The 20,698-nt window shown below is 38.9% G+C and overlaps 1 protein-coding gene across 3 annotated transcripts in view; it reads right to left on the bottom strand.

Moving 5' to 3' along the window:
* The window catches only part of MCC (MCC regulator of Wnt signaling pathway), a 195,024-nt gene that overhangs the window by 127,397 nt on the left and 46,929 nt on the right, over positions 1-20,698 (bottom strand). The window contains exon 1 of one of the 3 annotated variants that reach the window (XM_085042559.1): positions 11,588-12,244. The exons of the other annotated variants lie outside the window; for them this stretch is intronic. Coding sequence (XP_084898685.1) covers positions 11,588-11,644 — 57 coding nt within the window. The 5' untranslated portion in view covers positions 11,645-12,244. Of the gene's footprint in view, positions 1-11,587; positions 12,245-20,698 lie in introns of those variants that run through there. 3 annotated transcript variants of the gene reach the window in all.

The raw sequence follows: 20,698 nt of genomic DNA, 5'->3' as shown, positions 1-20,698 counted from the left end.
CCACCAAATCAGCATTAAAGCTACAACGCTGTCATTCTTTAAAAAAGTAAAGCTGTACCAATGCAGCCTGTCAGTAAAATCCTCTAAAAATCTTTGTTTCTCTAAAAAATTGGTTTTAAGTATAATTTCATAACCATGCCCCAGCTAGATACATTCCTCTTTGGAAGACCAAGCCAGGCAACTGCAATTGAATTACTAGTTTGATTATTAAGATTTCTAATACATCATGGTAAAACACTGAAATTAATAAATTGAAATGTAAGTTCTTATACATTGCAATGACAGAATTACATCAATAATGGTGTGCAGCTTATTTCAGCTCCTGAAATGAAATGCACTACAAAGTACAAAGGATCACTGTCATGGCAGTGGCACTGCATTATTACTGGCATTTCAAATTTAACACAAAGCTTACTCTATCAGTTGTTCTATTTATATTTTCTGTACAAAAGACAGGGTTTTACACTTGGTCTAAATAAATAATAATCACTAAATCTTGGCAGCATGGTCCTTTAACCATTCCAGGGTAAGTCAGATAGATGATTTAAGGCTACCAAATGTTCACAATTCCCATTCAGACAAATAAACAGTGCTTTTGACACAGCCCAGTTTGATGGGGTAAAAAAAATCCAGGAAACACCAAAAAACTGAACTATAACTGGAATGTGAAGTACTTCATTGACTCCAAAAGACCACATAAATCCATCATTTTAATTGCTCGGTAAAATCGCTGCTGTTAAAAAATGAATGCTGACTCAGTTGTCAGAATGATGCCCTGAAACCTTCTGAAGTCATGAATCAGCAGCAGCAGAAGTTCACAAATAAGAAACTCATGTAACTTCTTATCGTAAGTTTGAGGTGTACTTCCTCCAGACGTCTTTCTAGTTCTCCCTCCCTGTGTCCCAATGGATGGTGATTCCTGTTCTCAGCTTTTCCAGCATTGCAGAGTGCTTCCATCCTGACTGTGCCAAGCACCAAACAGTGTTCACACAAGCGTGATAGAACAGTGGTGCTAAGAAACCGTCCTTCCATGGGGAAGGGAATCAGTGGGTTTTCACTTTGTTTTGATCCACTGGGAACTGTGTTTATACATTGCGAATGAGCCACACTGTGTATGGATTTTAGTCACTGCAGAATTTCCTGCTTCTCAGAAATGGTGTCCCATTTCTGAGAAATACTGTCCCTGACAGTAACACACAGATATACCAGATAAGTCTGTCATCTTCAAGGACTTGGTATAATGCAGTACTGAACAATCAGGACATCCATACCCACATCAGGAATTATTCACATTCTTTTTAGATTCCATTTTCTATCAATTTGTTTTTGAAATCCAAGTTTGACTTCAAAGCTAACTTAAGTGAACGAGCTGAGCTGGATTCTGTATTAACAGCAAACTCATAATCACTAGAAGCTCCACATTACTGTATTTAAAAAACAAAATCTAAATTTAAACTTCCCTACTGTGATTTATTTCTGTAGTACTCCTTTTTCAGATCCTTATGAAGGCAGCATTGTATGAGACAGAACATACATAATGTCAACATCAGGTAAGAACTAAAACTGCAAAATTCTTCCTTTGTTCTCTTGGAAGGAAAACATCTTCCATGAAAAACCACTGTAATTTGCTCTAAAAATTAGCAGCAAGGGCACAAAGATGAACAGTGGAAGTATTTTCAACTTCTATTTTTTCTTTTTTTAAAATCACTGCAGGTAATTCTTTGTAGTACTTCACCTGTTTTTTTTTTCTTTTTTAATCAGAACAATGAAAAATCTACTAAATTCCAGTCATATCATTCAACAGAATGAAATTAAATGTTTAAATAAACTGACAATTTCCAAAGCTTACTAATTCCTTATAAGGAATTATTCATGGTAGGATACTACCCCCTCTTGCCACTCCAAGACAGAGAAATTTCTAACAGAATTAACTCAATATTTTGTTTATTCACAGAAAGTTCCCTTGGTGTTTCTGAAAAAATATTTTTTTTCTTTCTGGTTCCAACATATACCATGCTTCTGTCATCTTCAAAGGCACAACAGTCCCTGCACTTACAGAAATATTATTTGACCACTCTCATAACCACAGGATGGTGGCGTTTATGATCCAGAGAGGAAAGAGGTGGTCAAAAATCAAGATCACAGCTGTAGATTTCATTCAGACCTCTCCTTGGAAAAGTCCCATGGGATAAGGTTCTGACGGGCAAAAGATATTCAAAAGCTTTTCATAATCTTGGGCACTCAGCTCTAGCTGGCCCCACCTGAGCAGAGGCTTAGACCAGGTGACAACCAGAGGTCCCTGACAGCCTCAACCATTCTGTGATTCTATAATGGGAAGTGACATATCATTATTGAAGAATATGATTATGTAACATTCTGAATGAGATATGACACTTGCCTTTAACTCACTGGCATCAATCATTATATTTTAAAGTACTTAAATATGCTATAAAAAGATATTCAGCCTAACACACAATACAGAAATATAGGAAATTAAAGAAATTCTCACAGGAAAGGAGAAAACCTACCTTCATGAAAAGCAATTAGCACACTTATTTCCATTCCAGAAGGGGTAGGTATTGAAATTCAACCACATGGAGTTTCACAAAGAAAGATAATTATGGGTATTCATAGGTATTCAACGCTGCAGGATGTGAGACAGAATCTCTAAGTTTTAAAAAGCATGGAAAATAAGTTCTGTGTTTTGCAGATCTCTCTCACCAAGTAACTAAATTAATACAGATCTCCATGCAATTATGACTTGACAGTTATGAATCAACACTTTTTTCCCTACTTTGCTCTACGGGGAAGATACCCATTAGTGGAAGAGAAGAAATAAAGGGATAATGTCCATTCTTTAATCCAGCGTCTCATAAAACAGAAGAAAAGTATAAATGGTAATACTGTTAACAATTTTGTCCTTTACATATAGCAGGCACCTATTTACTTCAGGTAGACAATTTTTTTCCCCTCAAAGACTTAATTTACTTACATATTTCACTGAAATATACTGCATGCTTATTTAGCATGGACCAGACCTTCCACTAGGTGAGTTATACCTGGCAGATCATTGACCTGTGCTATAATGGAGCATCATGACAGAATCATCTGTTGCTACAGGAGTGAGATTACAACATACAAAAAGAAAGAACCAGCTGATGAACAGGTCGACCACAATGAGTTTAAATAAAAAGAAGCAAGTATACCTGCAAATCAGTTGAAATAAAAAGAACCACTTAAGTCAGTAAATCAGACAAGAGCAGCATCAGTGAATTGACAAAATACGCTGTACAATGCGGTGCAAAAAAAAAGGAAAAATAGATTAAGGGGTGGAAAAATGAACTTTTCTCATGAAGATAAAACATTTTATATGTAATCTAAAAAAGAAAAAAAGGTCAAACATGTAAAACAGCAAAGGACAGTCCTCAGTACATCATTCTAAAGGGAGTACCTGGTCTTTTCTGCAGATGACAACAACCACTTTGGTTTCTGTACATGGCTGTAAAACTCAACTCAAGCACATGAATCCAGGCAAAGGAGGGAAGATTCAGCTGATCCATTTAAAGAGTGGCAGTCATCAGTTGTGACTTCAGTCAACAGCCAGCGAGATTCTACTACCTCCTTCCTGGCAACAGCTTAAGGGTAAACAACCTGTGCACTTTAGATACGATGCAAAGTTCAAAAGAATATCAAACCAGAGGCATTCAGCCCCCTGAAGGACAGGAATTAAACCAGTGCAGTTTGGGGCACGATTATCATAGAATCTTGTAGATGAAGGTCAAATAACATGATGTCTTCGCAAGTAAATGATACTTTTGGGTTTACAGTCTGCAAAGGGACTTTTCAAGATGGACAGCTGTGCTGTTTTGTGGGAACAGCAGCTTCAGCCAGACCTCTGTGAGCACGGTTCAGAAGGACACCGAGTTGTCAGTGAAATACTTTTGGATTTATCACATAGCATAGTAACAACCTTGTATTTCTCTGTCATCACAACCATGAATCACAGTTCTGCACTGACAATTATAATTCCATCACTGCAACCAAACAATTTACTTTTTTTTTGAAACGTTTCAAGAAATTTCTCTGGCAGAAAATCAGACGTGCTATTGTGAATCTAGTAAACACTAAACAGCCTCACACTTTAAAATGTATAAATGGCTTGTTTTTAAAATGGTACTTCATTTCAGTTATCAGTAGATAGCCATAATCCTGATCTAAATTTCTATTTTGTGATGTATTACATTTTAGTGATATCCCAATAATCTGGAATGAAACCCAGCAACCACCTTCTGAAGCATTTAAAAATTGTCCAAAGGTTACTGAAGGTAGTTTACAAAACTTAGCATGGAACCAATAATATTACAAACAACCACATGGGGAAAATCTAAACATACTGAAAATATACTTCTTACTGTATGTCTTTAAGTTTGGGAGGGCTGAAAAGATTTCTGTCAGTATTTCAATTTCAATGACAAATTTTCATGTATAATTACAACAGAGTTTGAACATGTAAGCCAATTTCCAGATTCTTAATGAGTATTAATATCCATTAGAGACAGTTAAAATCTAAATCTACAGATTCATAGAGACAGGTAATTTATATGGGAAATCCTGACGTGGAGACTGACTAAAGCAGATTGCCACTAGTGTCAAAATGCCATGTTTGCCAGGATCAGATCCCCATACCAAACCTCCATCCCTCAGAATCTTTGAATTCAGAGACCATCACATACCCCTGTGTATATGAGTACATAAATTGGTATATTATTACTACATATAATAGAAAAGTCCAATTAAGCCTTTCCATGCCACCTGAGAAGCAGAAATTCCCATCAGAAGTAAGACCTGCAGCTAGAAGTACCATACATTGTCATAAAGACAATAAAACCTAAGCATAAGGAAAACACGGAAAACACCCAGGAGAGACGTGAGAGCATTTCCTTTTCAATCATACATCTAACTATTCAGAGCCCCAGAAGAGAAATGTAATGACATCCCACTGTAGGCGTCCAATCCAATGACACAGCCTCTCTTCGCACACACACAGCACAGAAGCTTCTGCCTTTGCAAACCTTAACCTTGCAATCTATGGATTCTTCTTGCAGAATCTTTTGTCTGTCTCTTTACAGACTACAAATCCAGAGATTGCAGAGGAACACATAAATACCTTCTAAAAGAAGAATCTTGTAATTGTTCCCACACAGAGCCATGTTCTGGTATATCCAAGTCTGATCAAAGACAAAAACACATTTGACTTTTCCCTGCTGGAAGAGGGGAAGGGAAAAGATTACAATCTTTATATCCAAGTATCTTCCAGAAATAAAGTATGGCTTTTTTATCTATGAATTAAAACATCAAGTCTCTAAAAGCAATTAGAGAATCCAATACATTGTTAATGGTACTTTCACAGTATACCTTTGTCCTATCAGATTTTTCAGCATATAAGGAATTTTTCAAACATGACTTTTTAAAGAGCAAGGAATATTAAAATATCAGGCAGATAAGTTACATAATCTTTGGGTTTTTTTCATTAGGAGGCTGCAGAAGAGCATTATCAGTGCTGACAGTGTCTGGGCATTTTGACTAATCTTTTTATAGTGCTTCAATTTAATAATAGCCAAGCCTGGAACACACTCTGTGCCTGATAAGCAGCTAACACAAATCCAGGAAAAAAACCATTTTCTTTGAAGTCACTATGTTTTTTACACTGGAAATACCATGCACACTGTAAATTACATATATTGATCATGCCAGAGCACCCTCAGCATGAGTATGGACCCAATCTAAAGATTGCATTCAGAGTGATAGTCACTACCCAGGAGCGTGTCCATTAAAGTCTACCACTGAAGCATTTTCTTTAAATTAGTACAGATACATCAGTATAAAAGAGACACATAGTAAGTCTTTAAAATCTGTAATTATATTTCACATCTAATGTCTCCACACTCCTAAGGACAACAGCATGGGAAAGTGTCAGGTTTGCAAGGCTGACTAGTACTTCACAAAGCCCATTTGAACCTGGAAAGAGAAGAGTTCACCCAATGAGGATGTGCAGACTTTACCCCAGTATCTCTGAAGCACTGAACCTGAGAACACTCTTGTAAGGCTACAGGTGTTGCTACCTCCAAATGAAAATTTTATTGGTATCTCCACTAGAAACCATTTAAGAAAGTTTCACCTTAAGATACTTCGATTTAAGCATGTAGGGTTGCTGTGCTCACTTTTCTAAGACTACAGGAGTTCACAATGTTCACTTTTTTCCTGTTATGAAAAAATCAGTTATGCAACTTTTTCAAGGTTAAAATAATTTTAAAATATTCTGTGTTTGCTGTTTGATTCCACATTCTACTCTGCTCTTTTGTAAGGCCACAATATTTTAAAGGATTAATAATTTATCACACTTCCCAAAACATCTTGTGACTGGGGACAACACACCTTCTCTGTTGGCAAGACACAGTACACCCTTCCACGTTACAACCTGCACAGAGCTTTGACACTGGCAAATAGTCAAGGCTATATCCAGTAGCAAAGATGGAATTGCAGTAGAATATGGTGTTTACCTGCTCTTGAGAGGCACTGGCAATACACTGGCACTTTTGTTGCATGGCCAGAAACCATTCAGGAAGCAGATGCAGAATTAGGGTGACATTTACTCACTGATTTTCTTGGAAGACTACCAAGCTCAAGAAGATAAAAAAAGTGTTTGGGATTTAATCCTACCCTGGAACACATAAAAAACCTCTTCCCCATCCCATCAGTGCTCTTTCCCCAGATATAGGTACAGTGACAGCACAAGCTGGCACTTGTTTTAGAGGAACAGAGGCACACAGGGCAAAGTACCTCAGGGTGGGGATGGTCACTGCTGAACTCCTCCTCTGCCAGAGAGGCTTTGACCAATGTCCTGCTCCTCTCCTGGTTACCCACCTCACCCCACAGCTCCCCTCAGACTCACTGGACTTACGTACACAACTTCAAGCCCTTTTTATTTCTGCAAATCTCCTCCTACAAAGTTCTTCATCAGAGTTTAGTTCGTAAGTAGAGCAGCAGTGGAACACAAGTCAGAGAAGAAAATGCAGTATTGTCCTACCATAGAATTATTTAAAAGTCAGAATTTAAGCTTTTCATAATTGGTCCTTTCTTCACAATCAAGATTTTTGTGAAATCCTTTGTATGAACTCATTATTCGGCTTCCTGCACAAATGCCAGTGTGAAGCCTATCCTTCCTACCCCTCTGCAAAATTTTAAACACCTTGTTGTTAAAACAAACAAGTTAGTAATTTTTCCAAGACAAACAGCCTGTCTGTTTATTCCAGTCAGTGTAAAGGGTTAAAGAATATGAAGCTGTAGCTAATGCTATCACATACAACATTTGGATCCTAAACACTTGACTTCCAAACAGGAAGAAGCAGGAGGTATAAAGTATGCACCTACAGCAGCAGGCTATCTTCTAATTTTGCTGTGCAGAAAATAGTATAAACTTTTCAGATGTTACACAGCATCAACTCATGCAGCAAGTGCTAAAAGAACACAATAAACAGTAACATTACACAAATCAGCTGCATCTAAAATGCTGAATGTATTGCATTAATATAATACCAGCCCTTATATCATTAGATAATCTCTTAGGCACAATCCTACCACCTGCAAATTCACACAGCTCACCTAATGAAAATTATAGCCAAGAACGTAACTTGGCTTTTAATTCACGGATAAAATTTATCTTTTAAGTATACAATTGAGAAAAATATCATTAAGCTAAGCATTTACATTTCCTTCATATTCCTCCACTAATAGTTTTAACTTCCCAGCATCAGGCATGGGCTAACTCCTGGCCACATTTAGTCCAACAGGTAGGTTGTACCAGGTCAGACCACAGATCACCTGATTTCAGCACACCATCTCCACAGCGAATGGCCAGGGGAGCCGATAAGATCAATGTTAGTATGTAGAGGATACCCCCTCAGAATGCTCACGTTTAAAGCCAGGTAGTGCCTTTGAATTTAGAAGAAAACACACATTAGACAATCCAGTTCCTTCTACATGAACACCTCCTCCTGCTGAACAGCCAATTAAAAAAGTACAAAGCATTTAAATTCTCATACAAAGTTTCATTTTTAATGATGTACAAAATGGTCTGCAATTTTGGACACCCTGCTGTTTGCCTGTACATGTTTTCAGTAACATTCATGATGGTGGCTTAAAAAATATGCCTTGTGTTTACAACAAAGGTTTTCAGAATTGCATGAGTAAAAAACTGAAGGGATCCAATGAGAGCTTTCATAATTTGGGTATCATGTTATGCATATTAACCACATCCTTCCTTGATCAAGCCTTAAAGGCAATATCTGCAAATTGTGTTAAGCCTTAATATGGACAGGTGAAGGTCCATTTCAGTATAGCAGAACAAAGCTTTTTTGGCCACTGTTGCCTACTTACAAAGGTACCAAAGGCTGTTGTACATTCTCATAGACTATACAAGAGTCTTGCCTCTCTTATTGTATCTTATATATAAAAAAACCCCAAACCAACCAAACTACCAAGCCTAACACCACCTTGCTGTGTAAGAACAATGTTTCTTCTAATTTTCTAAGCAAGTACAACATGACAAATCCACCATGCAAACAGCAAACTGGAAAATCTTCCTTTCTTTGTACTTGAAGATTGAAGGCAGAGAAGAGCAGAAGAAATGGGGTAACATGAACTGACACATTTCAGTAACAAAGCAGATTGAACTCTTGGAGCTAGAGAACCACAGAGCATGAGTTTTGTGGAGGTCTGACTGACCTATTACAGAAATCAGATTTTTTGTTTTCTTCTGCTTTTTGCACGACCTTTGGATGGGGGCAGGTAAGTAAATAAAGACTATCAAGATCTCTGTTTACCCGGACAAGAGTTTCAGAATGGCAAACATCAACTAGACACAAGCTTCTACAATCACACTGTGTCTTGGCAAAAAAACATGTGCATAAATTCTTGCCAAAGAGAGATGTAAACCTCAAGCAGAATGTTCCAATACAAATGGAATGAATTGCAATGAATTAATTTTCTCTTTTGTCTAATGTATCCAGTCAAAAATGCATTTATTATATCTTCAGGGCTTTGTAGCTTTCCTGTTTATTTTAATAACAGTAGTTTCATGCCTACAGCTCCACGCACTGAGATAAAGAGACCATAGCACCTACATGAAAACCCATTGTGCATCATGTGAATCACAGTATTTCTTGGTCTGTTATCATAATTTCCATTCAGATATGCATAGCAGTAGCAGCACACTGTAATATCAGAATTTGAGCTGTCTGTAGAGACAGAGGTGCAGGTGAACACACACCAAGACAGCAGTCATTTTATCAAATTCCTATTGCAGCCATTTTCCCATCATTTAAATGAACACAAGGCTACTGTCCTCCATTGATCAAAAATAAACACAGTGTATAGAACACAGAGCCAGAAAGGAAGAAGAAGAGGACGACAAAGATATGAAAAATACAGATACATAAACCACAGGTACAGCCTTTACCCAGGACTTTTTACCTTCAATTATAGCAAGTTCCATAGTGCCAGTCACCCACAGGGAAAGGTCAAATACGAGCATAAAAATTACAGAGAGCTGTCTGAGAAATTCACAATTAGGGGTGAGAAGCTACCTACTGCATCTCACAGTATTTATCCATCTTCTCCACTCTGAGAGGTGAAATATGATGCTTTTACGAGGCCTCTATGTTTCACTGAAAAGCCACTGTTCTACCCAAGATTGCTGCTGAAGCTGACCCAGCCCTTCTTGGTGACTCTGGCTAAGGATCACTAACACAAGCAGCTCAAACTGCAAAGATGAAGATGAGCAGTTGGGGAAAGTTACGAGTTGTAAGATCTCTGTTATGTCTGCAGTCAAAAAGGGGCCTATTTCTAAATCACCTGTGGCACCTGAGAATGGGAACTAAGGACTAAAGAAAGCTTGTTGGGGAAAAAAAAACAACTAAACAATAAAAATGTTGCATGCTGCACAGTCACAGGCTCCTTTAGTATTTCCCATGTTAAAAATATCAGGGAAAAAAAGGTATTTCTTACAACAAAAGTCTTACTCAGTGGATGTGTGAAGTAAACATGAATAAGTAATTTCAAGGTAGCAATGTAAATACTGCCTGCTCCAAATACTGACTTAAATATCAACTCTTTGAGACACTCCGTGATCTATGTGATCTCACAATGTCTTGAAAATTAAATGTTGAAGGGATAGAAAGCAGTGATCACCACTAACACAACCATAGCCAGAAACTCAGACCAAAAGTAACCCAGGCTTTTATGCTGAATTTATGAGCCCCACTTATGCTGCACTGCCAATTTAGAATTTCTAAGCAGTCATTTGAAAAAAAAAAAAAGAAAAACAAAAAACAAAACCACAGAAATAATGATTTTGAACTCTTTTTACTTTAGAGAGAAATGTATAATGCATTTGACATTTCTTTTGCCAGAACTTCCTAGTCACAAACCTACTGTACTTTCTATGGCAGGGTACAGCACTTTCTTATCTTTCATATATTTTCTGTGCTTCTCCCTACATTATTGTCTTCCTCACTAGCCTACTGATTTATTCCATTTATATTATTATTCCATTCTATACCTCAGTGTCTTCTTTCTCTATAGAATTAACTCTAGAAACTGTTAACTCTCTTACTCTCCCAAGCATATCCTATCTAAAATTCCTTAAAAAAAACCAAGCATATAAAAATATATGTCACAGTAAAAGGTGTATCAAAGAAATGGGCAAAAGGAACAGAGAAGCATTTCAGTTAAATTGGGGCAAGACAGACTGCAGATTCAATTTCCTACAAAATGACCTTAATCTAATGATTGGGATTTCATAGCATAACTAAATTAGCAGTTCTCAGTAAAGCCCATAAGGATTACACATCTAAGACATTTCAGTAACTGACAAAGTATGCCACTTCTAAAATATTTATTAAGAATTTGCATAACATCTCATATGCCTTTAATTTCAAAGTTATTAAAAACACACACAGTCATGTTACACAAAAAAACATAGCCCCAACTGTATAAGAAATAACAGCTTACTATGGTTTCCAGTGGAAAAGCAGAAAGTTTCTCATTACTTGTTTTCTTTTAGGCAGGGAAGGAAAATAACCTAATTCATCTAACCTAAACAAACAGTATCACCTTGGCTAAATACAAGCAGACACAACTTCTGCCAATGTTGTTGCGTTACCAATAAATATTTTCCACTCACCCAACTTCCCTCCTAAATTAATCACCATCTGTTTAATCTCAACCAAGATCTCCACATTTCACCTACTGCAAAGATGAATGTTGGGTATAAACACAGCTCTCAGAGGGAAGGAAATCACTGTTGCAGGGTAACAGGAAAAATGTCTCTACATGGTTGCAATCGTTAGCCTTTCACCACTCATTCAGAGCAAAGCAGCAAAAAAGTTCAGGTCATTTCCTGACTGGCACAGCAAGTTATAGCAAGATACACATTCTATTAATTTTTAATTGCATTGCTCGCGGACTGAAAGCCCGAATGGGGAATGTTTCTTTTCAAAGCATAAAGAAGGGCACTGAAACTGCTTACCTCACTCAGCTCTGCAGGGGAGTCATTTCCATATTTCATAGCAACTCCAGAATTCATGATTAGACTTCTCAGGGCTTGATGATTTCTGCAGATTTTAATGCTTCAAAGCTTTGTTCAACTGGTTCAATACTTTCTTCTCCAAAATTCTTCTCTCTTACACATTTTGCTCTAGACAGCCATTTTTACTCCACATTGAGAGTTTAAGTTAATGATGCAAGATCTTTTGAAAGAGCCAAACTGGTTTTGACTTCACAGACAATCCATTGCTGTGAGACACTTGTTAATAATGTGAAGTGCTCAGAGAAGGCATGGAATGAAGTGCAAACCAGGATCCCAGGGCTGTCTTAGTCCATCTACAAGGCGTGCTTCATCTCTGCTGTCTGCTTTATGCTGCTCTTTTCCACAACTCTGTTAAAGGGCATCTCCCAATGCCACTGAACATACTCAGGAAAATCTGACAAGCTTCACACAAGTTCAGAGAGAAATTAAAAATGAGAGTGCTGCTACAGTCCTCAGTGTTCAGGGAGGGAGAAAGGAAAAGAGAAGAAAGCTCCCCTCCCCGATAGAAAAACCAACGCTGCACTTCACGCTAAAGTTTCGCCTGCCAGCGAGGCTGGAGTTTAAGTGGTTTATGATCAAACACAGCTGTCTTGCTGCTGGCTAAAGGGTGCATGGAAGGGGCGGTGCCAAAAGGAGTGTGCAAGTGGGAGGGAGGGAGGGAAGGAGGGAGAGAGCTAGAGAGAGTTCATTTTGCAACTACAGGCATCTCTCCAGCTTTCTGCATGCTAATTACTACACAGAAAACTATAAAGGTAAATAACAGGAAATGCCACCTGGATAACAATAAATTGGATTCCTATTTCCCTATTCCTGTGTGCAATTAAGTAAGGAAAACTGGGGGGGGGATGGGACTTTAGTGGGTGGGGGTTGTAATGATCTCAAAAGGTCACAGTAAGCCTGAAAGCACCATTAGAATGCTGCAGATTTCACATAACGGACTGACATTTTACAAAGAGTTTAGGAGATGCTGCTGAAAGAAAGGGAGAAAAAAGCATTTGCTTTCAACATTCAACTAAAAATCTAGGAAAAATCCTTAATAAACAGCATTTGTGAACATGCTGTACCCATTGCAAGAAATGACAACCACTTTTCCCCTTTCCTCCATTCCCTAAAACACAGTGACAGCCCCACACACTTTTTGATTGGATTATGAGGTACTTTTTCAGTCAGAAGTAGGAAACAAAATGCTCTGCAGCTGAAATTTATCTGATCATGTTAATACAATGTATTATTAAAGTGCCAAATTAGTTCAGAAAAAACTCCAAATATAAGAATCAGGAATAAATGCTATACAAGCTGTGGCTCAATCCTTGCACCCTGGCAAAAACATTTTCCTGGGAAACACTGCACTCCAAGAGCAGCATTTTGAAAATAATCATGTGAGGTTTTTTGTCTCTTCTGTTAGTCACAGACTAGTATCAGCATGCAGACATAGGGATAATTCACCTCCATGACAGTACAAGAAATGCATTAAGAATCAAGAAAAACACATGTATGTACTACTTTGTACTACGTATGTAGACTATGGTACTACAGAGTGGTCACACTTTCTTGCGTCCCTGTCCTCCCTCCATGCCCAGCATCAAGAACTGCAACACTCCTCTGGCTCATATGGTAACAGGAATGCCACAATCTTTTTCCAAAATGTTTAATTTTCATCCTTCAGCTCTCCAGTTTTCTTTAGCGGTCTGTGTTTTGGGTTTCCCCTTCTCTTTTCATGCCCACCTTGCATTGCCTCCACTGTCCGTTGTCTTCCCCATCGAGTGCATCCTCCCCGTCCCACCTTCACATTCAGGTCTGCCTCTATGTTCAGTGCTTCTGTGAATATTCCTCCTCACTCACAGGCTTTGTTTCCCACCTAGGTTTCCAGTTATGGCCCCTGAAGTCCCGGCAAAGGGCTGCACTGCTCTCTGCTGGCAGAGGGATGGTGTCTCACAGCACAGGCCAACACTGGCACAAACCGCGCTGTCCCCTGCAGTGGGTAAGGAGCCAGGGAGGTGCAGACTTCTCCAGACTGCAGCCCGGGAACAACAGATCCACAGCAGTGTTGGACACTGATTTCCTGTGTGTTAAAATGCGATTAACAGGGCTTTGTACCCAGAAACAAAGCTCACTTTTCGTAGATGAGGAAAAACCCCATGATTTCAGTTCAAAACTTCCTGCAGCTGAAACAGTATATCTAAAAATGTTTTATCTTTTCAAAATTATGCCTTCACAAACAAGGGGGTGACAGTTTTTTGTATTTTGCATTACTACCTCTAATAACTTTATTTTCCCGTTTATAATCTGCTCTGATCTTATCTGCATCTGATGCCTGATGGGTTTTTGTCCTTTTTTCATTATACTTTTATACTCTCATTATATATATCCTTTTACCCTTCCCCATTCCTGTACTTTTTACTCTCTGTATCTTAACCCTACATTTTTATAACCCCAGTACCCTTGCCCTGCTCAGAATCCTTTGGGGAAGACGAAACATCCCCACAATCTCAAAAGCATGACGCACCAACCTTGAACAGAGCCCCATCACTGAGATGTGTTTTTGTAAACTAAGTTGTAACCTTGTTGGGGGGAGGTAATTTTAATAAGGGGGCAATTACTTCATTTGTAAGACTTCCTATTGGAGACTTTTAGATAGGTATGCTAATCTAGGCTGTCCATAAATTGTATACGGGGATATCGTCGGGGGCTTGGTGCATCTGGGATCCTATTAAACCAAGGTAATACCCTTTTCCTATATTGCGTGTCTGCGTCTCAAAATTTTTACCGGTGATTTAAGGCATCACATCCAATACTATCACATCTATAACAGGTTCACCAACAGAGGGATGAGCCTCAGTATTAACACTAAGGATAAAGTTTTGAGGTTTTCCTTTCTAAAGGAAAAACCATATTAATTATGGCTTCAGCAGACTGCACTTCCCATATTTTATCCCTATACTGCCAAATACTTCCCAGCTGATTGTGAACAGGCAAGGAAGCATTCAGAAATTAAGTGTTCTGATTTGTTGTCTTCAAAATTCACCAATGTTTGTCTCTTTGTGGTAGACCACACAGACAGACCAGAGAGAGCACATGGTACTACAAATGCATCCCAAGCATGATGGTGCAGGACACTTCAGGATCTGAACTAGACCCACTCTGCGACACAGGATCCACCTATGCTACATAGATTTTTCCTGCCTCTTTCCTACTCTATGCAGTAATATGACAGAAAGAGACAGAAATACTAAATGGAAACCAACCACAGTGTTCACAGCTTCAGATGTGCATAAGAACCTGGGAGATACATGCAGGTACTTTCTGAAAAAAGTTTCTCTAAAACATATAAATTATTTGTAACTCTCAATGCAGTGGTTAAACCAAACTCTGATGAAAAATGATTTTACTTGAACCCCAGCTGACTCCCATTCAACCTCTGCATACTTGCACTGAGTGGTAGGGGATTACACATTTCTCAGTTGGAAAGCATGAATTGTTACCTATCCCATAAAAACTGGCAACACTCATTTCAACATCCGTATGAACTTTGCAGGCAATTCTTTATTGTGGAGGCTTAGCTAAGAATAAATGTAATAATTCTTCCAAAGTTGTTACTATTATATAACATTTTTAAAACAGGAGCATCAAGAACATATTCTGAGCATCTAAAGATGTGGAATTTGTTCCTCTGTGAAATGTCATCGTCCAGCATTTCGCCAAGTCCATTAAAACCGAATGAAAATGTTACATCTCGAATTCCCACATAGACCTGCCCAGCTGTCTGCAGGCTGTTTCACCACTTCCAAACACATGTAACTGACCTAATACAATAGCAGGGTACTAAGAACTTCGTTGAAGCCAATGTGTATTTTCCCACTGGCTTGTGCCAAAGGCAGGCTTCAAAAAAAACAAAAGAAAACCTCAAGCATGCCAATTTTGCATTGCCAGGAAATGAAGAGAGCACCCTGTGACCCAGTGAGAGAGGGGCCGGTTGGACTCAGTCCGTCTCTGTTTGTTTGGCTGCTGACTGTTCATTCTCTCTCTTTGTGACTCAGTTCCTTGCGAGGATAGCAGTGCTTCCTTGCCCTCAGCCTTGTTCCTGCCTTCTTTTTTAGCCCCTACACACAGGGAGGGCGTCAGACTGGGAATGGGAAGAGGAATCTCTTTAACCTGCAGATGTTTCTCACCCCAACATGACACAGTGTCAGTGGATGCCTCAGTGTGAAGAGGTTAACAAGAAGGGGGTAACAAGAAGCTGGACAAAGCTGACTGTCACAGAGGCTTTCAGAAACATCCACCACACACTTTTGTCAAGACAGAGACACTGGCCTGGGCTTCCATGCAATTGCAGAGCATTTCTGATCCATTACTGCCTTATGTATCTCTAAAGCACTCATGATGCACAATACTGCTTGTGGTAAGTGCATTTGCACTGACAAATTCTTTCCAAGGTAATTTCAGAATTATGCAGCAACAGCCATTAGTGTGGCCAGACTGCTGATCTAATAATCCTATGGCGACTCTATTCCATTTGTTTACTCATTACGCTGCAGAAAAAGATTATTGACACATGTATGAGATTCACTGAGGATTCTAGTTTTTTGATTGTATCTGAATAATCATCTTATAAGATTTGCTCTATGACCTGGTGTCAAAGGATTCTTTTGGGACAAGTTACAACTCTGCCCCGCTCCTCACCTGTACTTCTGAAACTGCCACAAAGTACAGAAAACACTAGCACAGTTGTTATAAGACCTCTCCCTCATAATATATCTCAGTAATTGTAATAGTCTATTTACTTACAGTTACTGGAGCAGGTGTGACACTTGGCACACATGCATATTCCCTCCCTGTTTTAACAGCTGTAGAGTGAAAACTACAGCCTAAAAGCAATTATCTACTAAATATGTATGTGCCACATATTCTTCAGCACAGTGTGTGCCACTTTCTGAGAAGCAGTTTCACTCTGCATGCAACATACACCATTAGCAGATCACAATTCTAGGATGTATGAAATAAGGCCTTCTTGCTTGGTTCTGTTTAATTAGCTCTGTAATTGAAATCAACTAATTGAAGTCCACTGAGCATTTAGTTCCTGTTTGTTTGTTTCAATATCATCTCTACAGTTAGAGCAGCAATCTGCACAATCCAACACATAAATAAATCACACCTGTAAGTATTACAAATCTACTACAAACAATTCAAGTACAGTTTTTTTTTCCTTCTCATTCTTGCACAAAACACACGGGCATAGTGCCAAAGTCCGAATTTCCATGGAGAAAACAGCACGCAGATCAGCATGAAGGCTGAACTTGGAAGCAGAAATTCAATACAGTAGTTGGATAATGTTTCCAGAAAATTCTTTATTCAATAGCACTACTGCACCATGATTTAAAAGGGAGAGACTGAAAGGGATGGTAGGTTCATGATGCAAACTGTTCTCATTAATGACAGCAAAGGTTATGCACCTAGGCTTAGAGAAGAAAAATCTCACCCATTTGAAACAATTGCAAGTAACCTTACACTGAAAAATGAAGCACTCTCTGAAGAAAACATGGGCAAATATTTTTTCTTTCCTTCAATCAAACCATCTCGATTAGTCTGAAACAGATAACATGTCTAGAATAATATAATTTCAAAACAGCACTTTAATCAGCTACTCTCACCTGTTCAACCTTGCTCAACTACTCAATCCACTTAAAAAGTCATGTCCTTGACCCAACCAGTCTCCTTGGGAGTTCATTCAATTCCTTTCCATCCTCCAGTATTTCATACCATGAAGCCAAACACCAACCTGTCAAACAAACACTCTCATTTCCTGTCATTTCATCCAAACCTATCACATTAATTTTTATTCCCTCTGACCCCACAGAGCCTCAGCATCAGGTCAGGACAGGAAAATGACTAGGAGTCAATGCGTGTCTGTTATTTATGTTGGTGACTTGTCTGTGAGGACAAGGAGAGACAATAGCCATTTCTATGTTACAGCCACCTAATCATCATCACTATTTGTTTGCTCCTTGCTTAAAAACACCAATAAGGCCATTCTGTAAACTACAATTCATGCTATCATACCTCTGCTTAGCTTCCCTTCATTGTCCAGCATTCCCTTAGTTCAGTTACGCATTCCTCCAATTATTAACCACAAGGTAAATTCATCATTTTACTACAAGTCCCTACAGTCTTGGTGGCCAACTTGTATTTCCTCCTGTGTATCAGTTGTGAACTGAATCTCTTCCTAAAGTTCTCACTTTTATAGAAAGATTTACCAGGACTCCCCTACTAAGTCTCTCCTACATTTCCCAACCTCTAATAGTGAGGTTTCCTCAATTCTCTCCTTACTCCTAACCTCTTTGTTCTGTATCTTGTCCTTCACACACTCTCATTTGCAGTTCCAGTACCCACTCCAGAGTCATGATCATGCCTCTCCTAATGTTCAGCAGCCCTTGAACTCTACCAAGACATCTGTGTGCGGTCAGCTCTAATTATTTTCCCTAACTGCAAGATTTCTCTCCACTCTGACTTTCATTACCACTGGCACACTGAACATACAGCTCCCAGCCTGGAGTGTCCTGAACCATGGGTCAATGATGATGTGAGTTCCCACGAAAAAAGGGGATGGATCCTGGCTCCTGGGTTACGTCAGAACTGTGCTTTGACACTGCATCCCCCACCTAGCCAAGCACCCCATTTCACCGTCTGTGGATGAGATCTCCTCTGAATGTTTAACAGATAAACTGTTGGATAGTTTCTGACTACGTGTATATACACACATACCTATATACACTTATTTCACTCATTTGTGTACATATATTGCGTGACATTTGTATGTATCATGTACATACTTACATGAACAAGTGTGCATATATATATACACACACTCATATGTGTGTACACACACTTATCTATATTATTTATCTATCTATCTATGATATAACTTGGAAAGTTTGAATCCACTAAAATGTTCCACTTGAAATATCTTCAGTCCAATGAATTCTGGCAAATGCAAGGCAAGTGTCTGACAGATACCTGCTTGAAGTCTACAAGTCTACAAGTCTTGGCTCGTATGAGCACTGAAATAACAACATCGACTTCTCTGACCACTTACAGGTTTTGGGTGGTTTATCTTGGCAGAAATTATAACTGAAAGTACTTTAACAGTGACATGAGCTGAAATAATGTATCGAAAAATTCTGGTGACTCAAACTCCCTAGTTTTCAACTAGATCTATTTTACGATTGTTCTAACTGAATTCCTACAGCCCTCATCTACATTCATTAATTTGATATATTTTGTGTCTGCATAGCTTAGTAGCTGTTTATGAAGGTCAGCAAGTTGGTCTACAGATCACTTCTCAACTTCCTACTAACCAGTAAATAGTAGTATTTTTCTACTTTTCTAATGATCTGGTATTTGTGGGTTTTTTCTCTCCATGGACAGCTAAACATAAAATCCAAACTCTCCATTCTAACCCTGCATATAGAGCTGGTCTATACAATTCATTTTTTTCCCTTCTGACTGCTTTTTCATATACAATTTAAATCTCTCCAGTGATATTTTTCCTTTACATCTTCCTACATTTAAGTTTCCCATCATAATTTTCAAGGCTGCCTTACCTCTGCGTTACTCACTTCTACTTCAGCCTTCGTATCTGTCAGTTCCATTTTACATTTTGAGGGACAGTGAACAACCCTGCTTCAGCATTTATGATCTCTCTGACTTTCTTGTATGTTTTTTTTGGTTCTACATCCCAAGACGTTTTTCTCAAGTCACTTACAGTTACTTCAGATGATTACAGAACCAAAATCTTCATTACTTCCAGGGCTCATCTGGATAGTCCCTTACTTTAAGAAAACTTGCTCAATGTTTCTAGTGTTTACTCTCAGATAAGGCTCTATCAACCAACCAAACCAAGTCAAATAAACAACTCCATGCATAGGATAAAAAATATGTGTTTGTTCTGCCTTCACAATTCAGAATCCTGGCGCAATGTATGTCATTACTATGAAAAACACCTGCCACACATGTAGGTGCTACAGAAACGAAGAGTTTTCCCTCCTTTTCTATAATGCATATTATAGAAAATCAATATTTATGTAAAAATTAGATTTAAGCAATAATATGCACTTATAATCTCTTCACAGATTCACAGAATAGAAAGATTCAATGTCTTTTTCTCCAGTCACTTTCCTATAACTATAGTTTCAAGCAGGTAAACTAATACAAAAACTGCAGGAAATTACAGATGGCTAATTAGCTAAATGGTATGAACCCTCATGTGGGTACATAAGTGGGGTGAACTTATTTCATTATGAACACTTCACAGAACAGACACTGCCCTTCCTGAAACGCAAAGTTTACTTTGTTTGCTTCCTACCAGGAAGAAAGGTGGAGTTTACCAATGCACTGCATGTGGTGATTTGGATTGGCCCAAAACATCAGTAAAGTATTTTTTAACATCTAAGAGAAATTTGGACCCCTCAGAAGCTGTTGTAGTAGGCCTGGGGAAGTGTTTGAGGGGTGGGGAGTGGCACAAAGATAGCTCCTGTGTGTCCTGAGTGAAAGTTCTGGAAGTTTTTACATCAAGTCCAGCAGAGCCAATCTCTGATGGCTCTGAAGGTGATGGACATGTTGCCAGCCAAGGCTGGGCCAATTGGAGGTGCTGGTTACGCCTCTGTGAAAACACGTTTAAAAAGAAATCAAAACAAGGTAAGCACGCACTTCTGTGTAGTTAGAGGAGGAGGAGGTGGAGATAAAAATATGTGAAGGGAAAACAACATGGAGACACCAAGGTCAGTGGAGAAGGTGAGGGAGGAGGTGCTCCAGGCGACAGAGCTGAAAACCCTCTGCTAGCCATGGTGAAGGCCATGGGGGGGAGCAGGAGGTCCCCCTGCAGCCCATGGAGTCCACAAGGATGCAGAAATTCTACCCACAGCCCACACCAGAAGAGCAGATGGATGCCTGGAAAAGACAGTGAACCAGTGGGAGTCTCATAGAAGAGTTAAAACTGCAAAGGCCTTGCAAAGGAAGGAAAGGCCTTTTCCTTGCTCCTGGGGTGGAAGCAGCCTG

The sequence above is a fragment of the Lichenostomus cassidix genome, chromosome Z (genome assembly GCF_008360975.1).
Source record: "Lichenostomus cassidix isolate B80296 chromosome Z, HeHo_3.0, whole genome shotgun sequence".
Taxonomy (NCBI): Eukaryota; Metazoa; Chordata; class Aves; order Passeriformes; family Meliphagidae; genus Lichenostomus; species Lichenostomus cassidix.
The sequence above is the reverse complement of the archived record's forward strand: the minus strand, read 5'-3'. Positions and strand labels throughout refer to the sequence as shown.